Raw genomic sequence first — 13,062 nt, 5'->3', positions numbered from 1 at the left:
GCTATCGAGTCCAACCCCCTGCTCAATGCAGGAATCCACCCTAAAGCATCCCTGACAGAGGGTTGTCCAGCTGCCTCTTGAAGGTCTCTAGTGTGGGAGAGCCCACAAACTCCCTAGGTAACTGATTCCATTGTCATACTGCTCTAACAGTCAGGAAGATTTTCCTGACGTCCAGCTGGAATCTGGCTTCCTTTAACTTGAGCCCGTTATTCTGTGTCCTGCACTCTGGGAGGATCGAGACGAGATCCTGGCCCTCCTCTGTGTGACAACCTTTTAAGTATTTGAAGAGTGCTATCATTTCTCCCCTCAATTTTCTCCAGGCTAAACATACCCAGTTCTTTCAGTCTCTCTTCATAGGGCTTTGTTTCCAGACCCCTGATCATCCTGGTTGCCCTCCTCTGAACACGCTCCAGCTTGTCTGCATCCTTCTTGAATTGTGGAGCCCAGAACTGGATGCAATACTTTAGATGAGGCCTAACCAGGGCCGAATAGAGAGGAACCAGTACCTCACGTGATTTGGAAGCTATACTTCTATTAATGCAGCCCAAAATAGCATTTGTCTTTCTTGCAGCCATATCGCACTGTTGGCTCATATTCAGCTTGCGATCTACAACAATTCCAAGATCTTTCTCGTTTGTAGTATTGCTGAGCCAAGCATCCCCCATCTTGTAACTGTGCCTTTGGTTTCTATTTCCTAAATGCATTTATCCCTATTAAATTTCATTCTGTTGTTTTCAGCCCAGCACTCCAGCCTATCAAGATCACTTTGAAGTTTGTCTCTGTCTTCCAGGGTATTAGCTATCCCACCCAATTTTGTGTCATCTGCAAATTTGATAAGCGTTCCCTGCACCTCTTCGTCCAAATCATTAATAAAAATGTTGAAGAGCACTGGGCCCAGGACTGAGCCCTGCGGTTCCCCACTCGTTGCCTCTCCCCAGTTTGAGAAGGTTCCATTGATAAGTACTCTTTGAGTCCGATTCTGTAGCCAACTGTGGATCCACCTAATAGTTGTTCCATCTAGCCCACTTTTAGCTAGTTTGTTAATCAGAATGTCACGAGGCACTTTGTCAAAAGCTTTGCTGAAGTCAAGATATGACATCCACAGCATTCCCACAGTCCACAACGGAGTTTAAAGAAGCAAACTGTAACTTTACATTAAACGTAGCAGGTGCTTCCAGCTGGATGGCTCCTAGCATGATCAAAAGACATTGTTCAGCTATTCTGTCTATCCCTCCTTAACAGATTTTTCAAGGTAAAAAAAGAAGATGAAGTGGCTGGAAAAACACAGGAGAGTTACGAAGGGAGGACAACATCATCTAGACCCCCTGTCAAACTCCATGAATAAGGATGGGTGATTGCACAATAAAAGCCTTGTCTGGAAGAACCCATAGTAAATGTTCAAGTTGCACAAAATACACCAAAGAAGAATATGTCCTGAATTGTAGGCATACCTCCATCTTCAGCATAATTTTGAATATGAAGATATGAATATGAAGCCTGTATACACTTCTTGTTGAAGAACACAGGCAGGAGGTGCTGTTTCACTCATGTCCTATTTGTGGGTTTCCTGTGGGCAGCTGGTTGGCTACTGGGTGAACAGAGTGCTGGACTAGATGGACCTTTGCTCTGATCCAGTATGGCTATTCTTATGTTTTCAAGATTCACTGGAAGCCATAGAAAAGGGTGGGTGGGGAATCAAACCATAGTGTTTAATATGTGGGCAAAATTAGATAATTATTATATCTGTGCCAGGAGACTTCCTCCAATTTGAGCCTTATGGGATATGGTTGCCTGCTGATATATGCTGAAATAAGCAGCTATGGCCCTCCACCCCTCACTCTCCTTCAGCACAGTACTGCTTGTTAGAAACGCGATTTGAAATGAAGATTTCTTGGGCAAAATGGTGAAAGTTAACACTCTGTTTTTTATTGATACAAACTTGCAAGTCTGGGTGCCCAAGCAAAGTAGGCACACACCCCAAGCTCATGCAAAGCCATTTTGTACCTTAAGCCCGGCTGAAGCGGTCCCTCCCCTGTGTACCCATTGGTCAGGTACTCCAGGGGTTACAGTACACCTAGTAACTCCTCCCCTATTTACTTCTTTACCTCCCTCATTTGATATTCCACCCACTCCTGTTTACCTACTTCCATATTAAGTCATAATTTCCTATAATCAAGCTCCCTTAATTAGGCCCCCCTCTCATTTGTTTACCCACTAAGTCATAACTATCGAAAATTAGCAGATGTGTTTCACTTCCTCTCCCATTACTCTAACCACAAAGTCATAAATTCTGACAGTTAACAAATGTGTTTCAGTCCATGCCCAGGACTTATAAGGCTTAGTTCAGTGGCAGGCAACGTGGTGCCCACAGACACCAATGCGTGCCTGGGCTCTTTTATTGGCACTTGCCAAGGTGCTCTACCCCTCCCAGTTTCAAAGAAAAATGAACGTATAAGAACATAAGAAGAGCCATGCTGGATCAGACCAAGGGTCCATCTAGTCCAGCACTCTGTTCACACAGTGGCCAACCAGCTGTTGACCAGAGACCCATTTTCTTATCAGCAGCTGGGATTGCTGTGAAATAGGTTTCTCTTGGTGGTGAAAACTGTAGATTGAAAGGAATTATTTTGTGTGGGGGGAGTCAAACTCCACTTCTGCCTTGTACTCAGTCTTTTAGGCAGATTACTTGAGGTTTGCCATACCTCCCATGGCAGCCATTTTGTGGTGATGTCCAGGACAGTTTTTCAAATTGCCAAATGTGCCCACGGCCAAAAAAAGGTTGCCTACCTTGGTTTATTTACTGGTTTCAAACTAAAATATACTGGGATTTGAGGGGGGTTGGCCATGTCCCGTTTGCCTTCAGCCCTGCCTACCAATGGAATGCAGCCCCCAGGAGCTTCAGTGTAATGGACTTTCACCTCATATAGCTCCTATAACCCTGATATAGATCTGCTAGTGAAGGAGCAGTAATTGACTGCACCTCCCTAATTAGTCACTGACAGATCTGCGTTTGTCTCTGCATAATGTGTAAGTTAGCCAAAACTCTGCCACAAGGAATTATATTTTTTTAAGTCAGCCTGTGATGGGATACATTGTATGATTTGGGCATATTCGTGTGGGAATTTATGTAGATACATCTCCCTCCAACATTATACTCACATATGGCCATCCAGGGGTGTCAGAAGAGGGGCAGGAAGGAATTATCTTATCTCCACCCCTACACACACACACATAGTGAAGGCAATGGACATACTCATTCCAGACCAGGGCTTTCCTACTACTTAATGAGTTGACCACCTAGTTCTGTCTTGTACTTCCAGCAATTGGGATTGCAATTAACATTTGTCCTGTAAAGACTTACTAGAATACTATTAGCCACAATTCTAATGAATGATTTTAATGTATCTGGTCATTTTAATTGAGTTTTCTCTGAGGGTATAACATAATGAAAAATATTGCAGCATTTCCATTTGTATGGTTCTATTTGTGAGAGAAAATTAGCCCTTCTATATTTTGTGCACAAATTATCATGTAGTGGGGTATTTGCTTTCACTTGTTCCATTTGATAGTCAACTTCAGCAATATCTTCTAAGTTTTAGATATGATGTGCCTGTTAACTTTGTTTGCAACCCACCATTTTAAAATCTGTTCTCAACTGAAAGACTTGAAAGTACCTTTGACCAAACAAAAGTTATATAGGAAATGCACATTTATGTTTTTTATTAACTTATTTTTTCACTTTTGCGATATTAGACATTACTTTTATCTGTTGTTTGAAATTTATTTCTCCAAAATTGAAGTCTCATTTAAGATTACAAGGACAGGACATTCCACATTGCTGAATGCTTTCTCAGCATCTAAGAACATAATGAATAATTATTTTCTTCTTGCTGAATAAATGGATGATGTTCGTCATTTTCTTGGTACTATATTTTAATTTCCTGTTGGTTAGATAACTTGCTCAATCTATCTCCATGAATGGAATTTTTCCCCTGGAATAGTCTTTGAGGAATGTATTTATCCAATCTCCTTGTACTGTCTGTTGTAGTTAATGTGATTGATTATTTGAACAGGGGAGAAATCCAAATTGAACACAGCATCATCTGGACAAATACATAATATTCCATGTTTGAGGCAGGGCAATTTCACCATAAAAGCCACATCTGGAAGTCCTATTTTCATTCAGAACTACATTATTGAGTTTTATTTCTAGAATTGAGATAAAGGTTTTATAATGGATGTTCAGTAGAGATATTCATCTGTAGGAGGAGTTTCTAGGAAGATTTATATAAACATTATTTATTACCACTTTTTCAGACTCATGATTTTGGAATTTCATTTGTATGTAGATGAATAAAATCCATCATGAGTTCAACTTAGAATAGACTAATTGAAAGGAATGAGACTTGTGTTAATCATGACTAACAAGTCCCATTCATTTCAATGGGTCTGCTCTAAGTAGGACATTTCAGATTTTGCACACCAGTGATTTATTGCACTTTTGCCATGCCTGGTATGTGTTTTTGCAGTGCAGTACTTACATGATGTCATACCTGTCCTGCGCTAATCTTGCCTCTTCCCCTCCCTGTGTAATAAAGCCACTCCTTCGCCTTATCGGACCATCCCCTTTTTGTTGGGGTGTGTGTGTGTCAGAGTGTGGTCTCACTGACATTTATGAACTGGAAATGCATAGCTGCACATTATCAAAGTAAAGGAAAACAGTTCCGCCACAAATATAAACAAGTGGAATTTTGCATTGGTGGAGTATCAGGAGAATGGTTTTCGGGGGGGGGAATAAAAGTTCTTAAAACTCAAGGCATGAACAGATCTCATTCAAACTTGGCATGGCTGAAGCCCTCCTTAAGAGCTATCACTGTACCAAGTTTCATCTCGTTATCTTTAAAAATCACACAGATGTAAGTATTTTTGTTAATTTCCCTTTTAAAAATTCCTAAAAATCAAGGCAGGAATGGATCTTATTCAAACCTGACATGGCTAAAGCCCTCCTTAAGCTATCACCATGCCAAGTTTTATCTCTTTATCTTTAAAAATTATGCAGATTTAAACATTTTGGTTAGCTACAGATGTCAATATCAAAGCTACCCTTAACACCAATCAGCCTCTTCCAGATATGGAGATGTTCAGTTAAGAAAGACAGATACAGAGGGAGCGAGAGAGGGAGAGAGCATTGATGCCTGAAAAACTGTTGGATAATTTCAAAGACATTAGAAGCTCCGATTGTGCCCAGTAATTGTGCAGTTTCAGGCTGCTGTACTATTGTATTTGCCCAGAGATAAAAACCTATACTGCAGGGGGGAAGGAGAACTTAGCAATACAGGTGAAAAGATACATTAATTGAAATAGCAAATCTACGCAGAAATGTGAAAGTGCCCAGTGCTAGACTCACTAAGGAAATGGAGGGGAAACCACGGACTCAAACTGGAGAGCGGAGAGTATTTATTTATTTATTTATTTATTACATTTTTATACCGCCCAATAGCCGAAGCTCTCTGGGCGGTTCACAAGAATTAAAACCGTCATAAAACAACCAACAAGTTAAAAACACAAATACAAAATACAATATAAAAAGCACAACCAGGATAAAACCATGCAGCAAAATTGATATAAGGTTAAAATACAGAGTTAAAACAGTATAATTTAAATTTAAGTTAAAATTAAGTGTTAAAATACTGAGTGAATAAAAAGGTCTTCAGCTGGCGATGAAAGGAGTACAGTGTAGGCGCCAGGCGGACCTCTCTGGGTAGCTCATTCCACAACCGGGGTGCCACAGCGGAGAAAGCCCTCCCTCCTAGTAGCCACCTGCCTCACTTCCTTTGGCAGGGGCTCACGGAGAAGGGCCCCTGTAGATGATCTTAAGGTCCGGGTAGGTACATATGGGAGGAGGCGTTCCTTCAAATAACCTGGCCCCAAACCGTTAGGGCTTTAAATGTCAATACCAGCACTTTGAATCGGGCCCGGACCTGGACTGGCAGCCAATGAAGTTATAAAAGGACTGGCGTAATGTGATCTCGCCAGCCAGTCCCTGTTAGTAAACGGGCTGCCCTGTTTATACCAGCTGAAGCTTCTGGACCGTTTTCAAAGGCAGCCCCACGTATAACACATTGCAGAGTAGGTGTGATGGAGCTCTTTTCCCAATGTGGTATGGTGTTAAGACTTTATTGTTTTGTTGTTCACCACCTTGATAGCAAATAAGGTGCTATACAAATGTTAATACTAAATAAATAAAGCCCTTAAATGTTTTGTGATAGAGTTTGTCCTTGTTTTATTGTTCACCACTATGTTCAGAGAAACCTCTCATCTTATCTCCTGGATTTGAGGCCTTGCAACAAAACAAAAGAAAGAAAGAGGCATCTCTCAGCTGGCAATTTATTAAGTCAACTTGGTTGAGCAGCCAAACGGAAGCCTTAATACTGTTTTAGCCATGATGGTTTGAATCATCAGTTGCTAAGCACTTTTAGAACCTCCCAAGGTCCTTAGCGAACAGTACTTGTTTTCTATTGGCTATTGAAATCTAACTTGGGAGGGGAGTCCTGTTCACAGCACCTCTTCTCCAGAAATCACAAGTACTGCAGGGCCCAGGTATGTGTCAACAATCATGTAGATAGGGGTAATTCAGAAAGCATTGTTTACTTGGACTTTCAAAAGGCTTTTGACAAAGTCTCTCACCAAAGACTTCAGAACTAAATTTAGCAGTCATGGTAGAAGAGGACAGTTTCTCTTATGGAAAGGCAGCAGAGACTAGCAATAAATGGTCAGTTCTCACAATGGAGAGATGTAAACAGTGGGGTCCCCAAGGGATCTGTATGTAAACTTCTTCAGAAATGATCTGGAGCTGGCTAGGTTTGCTGACCACACTAAGTTATTTTAGATGGTTAAAACAAAAAGGAACAGTGAAGAGCTCCAAAAGCATCTCTCCAAACTGAGGAAATGGGCATTAAAATGGCAAAGGTGGTTCAGTGTAAGCATAAGAACATAAAAAAGAGCAATGCTGGATCAGACCAAGGATCCATCTAGTCCAGCACTCTGTTCACACAGTGGCCAACCAGCCATTGGCCAGGGACCAACAAAACATGGCATGGTGCAGCAGCACCCTTCCACCCATGTTCCCCAGCAACTGGTGTATATAGCCCTGCTGGATGTAGCACATAGCCATCAGGACTAGTAGCCATTGATAGCCTTCTCCTCCAGGAATTTATCCAACCCCTTTTAAAGCCATCCAAATTGGTAGCCATTTTCTGGTAGTGAATTCCGTAGTTTAACTTTGCACTGTGTGAAGAAGTCCTTCCTTTTATCTGCCCTGAATCTCCCACCAATCAGCTCCATGGCATGACCCTGGGTTCTAGTATTATGGGAAAGGGAGAAAAATGTCTCCCTTTCCACATTCTCCACACCATGCATAATTTTATACACCTCTATCATGTCTCCCCTTAGCCTCCTCTTTTCCAACCTAAACAATCCCAGCTGTTGTAACCTTCCCTCACAGGGAAAGTGCTCCAGCCCCTTAATCGTTTTAGTTTCCCTTTTCTTCACTTTTTCCAGCTCTACAATATCTTTTTTCTTTTTATGTGTGGTGACCAGAACTGTATACACTATTCTAAGTGTGGTTGCACCATAGATTTGTATAAAGGCAGCATGACACTGGCAATTTTATTCTCAATTCCTTTTCAAATAATGCCTAACATGGAGCTTGCCTTCTTTACAGTGGCCTCACACTGGGTGGACATTTTCATCGAGCTGTCCACCACAACCCCAAGATCTCTTTCTTGGTCGGTAGCCACCAGCTCAGATCCCATCAGTTTTTACATGAAGTTGGATTTTTTATTTGTTTATTTTTGTCCCAACATGCATCACTTTACATTTGCTTACGCTGAACCACATTTGCCATTTGGATGCCCCCTCTCTCAGCTTGGAGAGAACCTTTTGGAGCTCCTCACAATTCCTTTTCGTTTTAATCACCTTAAATAATGTGGTGTCATTGGCAAACTTGGCAATCACTTTATTGGCAAACTTGGCAATCATTGGCAATCACTTCACTGTTATCTCCTAATTCCAGATCATTTATGAAGAAGTTGAAAAGAATTGGTCCCAATACCAATCTCTGTGGGACCCCACTATTTACTTCCCTCCATTGGGAGAATTTGGTGATGCACATAGGAGCAACAAATCCAAGCTTGTCATCAGTGCTGGCTCCAGGTTTGGGAGGGCCCTTGGATAAGACACTCAAAGGGGCCCCTCCCTCAGTGAGTCTATCTTCTCACTGCCATTGTCACCAGCTGCTATTGGTCCTCATCCTTTTTCCCATCATTACTGCCACTTGCTTGTCTGAAAGGTAGAGATCCAATGAGCCACCAATTTGGATGGTGGTAAAAGGAGATTAAATTCATGGAGGATAAGGCTATCAGTGGCTATTACGGATACACATATTTTAAATACATGCATTACATACTGTAATACTATCCCTGGTCCAGCATTATCCCACTTCTGCCAAGGCAACTCAATGATAAGGAGGGATGGTTAGCCAAAAGCACAGGTAACGACACCAGGTCACAAGGTATGTTGTAGCACACATTGTAGAAGGGGGGATTTTGATACAGGGATGTTGTTTTGACCAGCAACCCTATGGGCCTGTTCAGAAGACACCTTAAACCATGGCTTTAACAATGGTGGTTAAGCCAGAAAGCCAGGCCATGTTCAGAAGACACCTTAAACCATGGCTTTAACAATGCTGAATAAGGCTTTTTATTTATTCACCATGGTTAAAGCCATGGTTTAAGATGTCTTGTGAACACAGCCTGGCTTTCTGGCTTAACCACCGTGGTTAAAGCCACGGTTTAAGGTGTCTTCTGAATGGGGCTTGTGTCTCTTGCAAACTGTGGTTCTGTCCTAATACTTATGAAAATCTAAAGAAACACTATGAGGGTAATGATTAATTATTCCAGATAATAACCCCATTGTGGGGGTTGATGGAGAAAATTGGGGTGTTTTGTTCAAAGAAATCTAATGGTAGGTTTTTAAACCATTGTTATTCATTAATTCCGAGAACAGATATCCTCACCAGGGAAAAAGTGCCTTCTTCTGGGTTAGCTGTGATGAGTCTATCTTGGGTTTCATTGCCATAGCAACCCAGTGGGGCTATATTGTCTGTTTTTACGATGATAAAAATCATTTAAGCACACAAGGCCTGCTTGATTTTTTTTTTTTTTTTTTTTTTTTTTTTTTGAAAGCAGAATTTTATCTCACTGTAAGGAGAAGTCTGTTCAACAACCATGGCTGCAGATGAGAAAAGGCGCTTGGTTGACTATAATAAGATGAGGGAAACTATGTGCTTGCTGGAAGGAAAGAGTGAAACCACCTGGCTCAGGCCTCAGAGGAGACATTATCCTCAATCCAATCGCACTTCAATAGAGAATTATAAAGAAGAGAAGCATGAAGATGACAGTGGAAGGACCTCCTGGGTGACAACACTCCCCCCTCATCATAAGGAAAAGAGGCATTTTCCAGAAAAAAGTAAGTGTGTGTGTGTGTGTGTGTGTGTGTGTGTGTGTGTGTGTGTAAATAAGAACTAAAACAGTCTCTGCCTGCAAGCTTAGAACCTCAAAGACACAGCACAAAAGGAAGGAGGATTGGGAGAGAGGAGGAAAAAAGCAAATTCAGGCATTCAATTCTTAGTTGCAAAGTACAGCAGGTCATGAAATTGTATCTAAACACAGTGGAAGGTGGCTGCTTCCTCTATCTTTGAAGTCCTTAGCAGTGGCAGCTGGTAGCAAGAGGGAGCAGGGACTCTCACCTGGAACTGTATCCAGGGATGATGGAAGGTATCTGACTGCTTCCTCTCCCTCTGATAAACAAAATAATTAAGTATTGAACTACCCAAGTTTGTATTTTTTTTTCTTAAAACTTCAGGTTAAATCCAGAGGAGTAACTAGGTTGCAAGGAGCCTGCTGCCCGTTGTCTGTCCACACTCTCCTGTGCTTCTGCTCTGCTCGCCTTAAGCATTCATCTCCTCAGTCCTTTTCTCCTTTCACTGACGTGCCAGTTTTTTCTGCCTTTGATGTGAGACTGTTGGAATGTCTGGCATTGTCTTTCTCACTGCTGGACTCATGGGCTGGGATTCAGCTGCAGGGCATATATTATATTTGTCCTATTTCTCTGAGTAGTGAGAATTTCCAGGAGCGCAGCACTTACCCCCATTTGGTTTGCTTGATCATTGGAGATTTATGGTTTGTTATAATATTTTAGTGTACTTCCAAATATACAGGTTGAACATAGGTGGAGGAACACAAATCCACTTCCCCACAACAAATCTCCAGAGAGAGGCAGCCAACCAAAAAAGGCCCTTTTGAGGGTTTGCACTTCCCCTGATCCTCTCTGTGACCTGGTCTGCATGATCAAAAGAGCCCACTGTGGGTTATTAAAGCCATGGTTGATTGTGGTGCATGCCAGATGGCTTTTTAGTATTCAGTCTGCAAACATGGCTTGTCCTGTTGCCTGGACCTGGAGAGGGTGGGTTCTTGGTGTGGTTAACAAGCCAGCCAGAACTCATGGGCTTTTTTTTTAAGATTGTGGGACATTTGTTAACCATTTATTCATTCATTTATTTATTTCATTTCTATACCGCCCAATAGCCGAAGCTCTACCATGCCAACAACCCACCCTCACTGAGTTCAGATGACACAAGTCAGTGTACCTTCAATATTCAAAATGGCCACCCACCTGCATTGCAGCCTACTGTGGCTTAAATAAGCTGTGGCAGGCTGCTTGATCATAGAAAGCGGCCCAGTGTCGCACTAAAAAAATGCAGTCCATCTCCCAAAATGCTTCTGTTTTGTCATTCACATCCTTCTGGCTGGAGACAGGGAATATGGATGACTCATCTTCAGCAACCATTTCCAAGCCTTCTTGGGCCATTAACGTGTAATTTCCCTAACAGAAAATGTGCCTAGAAACTTTGCTACGGACCATTAATATAAGGAACACTGCAGTAATTCTGGCCCCATTAACACCCCCACCAACTCACAACACCAGCTGTACTCAGTAGTTAATATCTAAAATCAGAATTGCTGGAGCTTAATTCTGCTTGGATAAGAATGGCAGGTTAGATGCTTTCCCCCAGGCTGGCATCAAACTTTGGCAACGCCGGGCCTTTGTGAAGACTTACACTCCAAGAGGGGTCCCATTGGCAATGCCCATACGCCCTAACCCTGCTCCTTGCTTTTCTTGCCATTTCATCAGTGAGTGAGGAGTGACAGGAGCAAACAGAAGCAGAAGCATTCTGCACTCGCCTTTGTGTGGATTAGGTCAGGAGGGAGAAGTGAAGTGAATGGGCAATAGCAATGGAGATGAAAAGAGGGGAAGGCCCCTGATGAGATCTTGTCCAAGTACACCCAAATTCCCTGAGCCAACACTGCCCTTTATCCTAGATATTTCCTTGCTGAGGAAATGGCAATCAGACTCGGAGACACTCTCTTCTTAAGCATGTCTTGACATCCGTGGAGGCCGGTGGCTCTGATGTCAGTGGAGTGGTGAATCCACTCCGGGTTTCAGTCAGAACTTGAAAGGAGCTATCCAAGGTGCTGACCTACAGACATTGGAGCCACCCGCCTCCAATGCTTGGCATATTTCACGGCTGAGATTTGTTACTTCAAACAGGTATTGGGGGCAGATCTCAAGGGATCCCTGACTCACTTAACCACCAACTACATTCTTTGTAAAACATGATGCTGATGTTGAGTATGGGCCAATAACCACAGAATGAAACATTGCAACATCACCCTCAAATTGATTTCAGCTGCAGCTTTTCAGAGTAATGTGGAGAAAGGCCAAGCGTATTTATCTAGTTATAGTCTTATCTTGCATGGCGGCTCACAGTTATGTGCACAATTAACTTTTAATGGCCAGGAGAAATGCCACGGAAGTAGTGCTAAAAGAATTTGGCTCCAAAAATGTCTTTCTTCTAGAGCAATAGGGCCCCTCCTTATTTTTACTATCCTTTGCCAACAGTCATTCAGCTGCTACTTGAACATTTCCTATCATCATCATCATCATCATCATCATCATCATCATCATCATCATCTTCTCTATGCCGCCCCATAGCCAAAGTTCTCTGGGTGGTTTACAAAAAATATGGGTCCACAACCATGTTTTAGAATTCAAGGCACAGTACTGAAGCTAAATATGGGGTGCATCCATTGCAAAATTCTTCCTCTTAAATAAGTAATAAAAGATTCCTAAGAGAATTTTCAGAATCCCTTCCCAACCCAGAGTTAACCCGTGGTTTGTTGTTGGGTTAATTGAAAGCCGAAATGACATGTACATAGGAGGCAATGTGCTCACTCACTGACACTCAGCCCTGACAACCCATGGTTTAAACAACCCATTGGGTTATGTGCAAATGCGGTCACTAGGTCCTATTTTAAATAACACCAAATCCCTCCTTGAAAGACTTAATTAATCACTGTCTCCTTGATGTGCGACATGCTTTCTGGGTATTTCAAAAGGCCTGTTTGTATAACTTCTGCTTAAATGTTCCTTCCATTTCATCTGTAATAAATGTAAAAATATGTTTTTAACCAAATTATTATAAGTTCTCACTTATAAAAAAAGTGATGCTGTTTTCCACTTTTTATTTATATCTTACAGACAATGCAATCTTTGGATAACCTGTCTCTCAAAAGCTGTTTCTGCTAGACTGGGTATTTTGCTTGAGCGAAGAAACCATTATTATATTGCTTTTTAAAAATAAATTGGTTACACATCTTAAATAGTTTAAATATATATATATATATATATATATATATATATATATATATATATATTAATATATGGCTAAGTGTTTATTATGTAAACTGTGCTATGAAAATGATATTTTAAAATGTATCTATTTACTCAGACAAGGTAAAGTGAATGAGAAATAAAAATTAATAGACTGGAATTATATCTGAGGGCTCCTCTAAATGACCAATTTATTGCATTCTCGTGATTGGTCACTCACAGAAGTTTTCAGGTTGATTTCATGATGTCATCAACAACCAGGACATTTCT

At 41.5% G+C, this 13,062-nt stretch overlaps 1 protein-coding gene across 1 annotated transcript; it reads left to right on the top strand.

Moving 5' to 3' along the window:
* Positions 1–9,287: 9,287 nt before the first annotated feature.
* On the top strand, positions 9,288–12,709 carry SPATA45 (spermatogenesis associated 45). Its single transcript, XM_063125573.1, has 2 exons — positions 9,288–9,528; positions 12,661–12,709. The coding sequence occupies exons 1-2, from the start codon at positions 9,288–9,290 to the stop codon at positions 12,678–12,680; spliced, it is 261 nt and encodes an 86-aa protein (XP_062981643.1). The 3' UTR covers positions 12,681–12,709.
* Positions 12,710–13,062: the final 353 nt, after the last annotated feature.

The sequence above is a fragment of the Elgaria multicarinata genome, chromosome 4 (genome assembly GCF_023053635.1).
Source record: "Elgaria multicarinata webbii isolate HBS135686 ecotype San Diego chromosome 4, rElgMul1.1.pri, whole genome shotgun sequence".
Classification (NCBI taxonomy): domain Eukaryota; kingdom Metazoa; phylum Chordata; class Lepidosauria; order Squamata; family Anguidae; genus Elgaria; species Elgaria multicarinata.
This window is presented reverse-complemented; position numbering and strand designations above follow the sequence as displayed.

Excerpts from the sequence above, each read along its gene's own strand:
- SPATA45 (XM_063125573.1), top strand. The coding sequence starts at position 9,288 with ATGGCTGCAGATGAGAAAAGGCGCTTGGTTGACTATAATAAGATGAGG. Across the intron at positions 9,529-12,660 it reads GAGGCATTTTCCAGAAAAAA|ACAATGCAATCTTTGGATAA; the intron begins GTAAGTGTGTGT and ends TATATCTTACAG.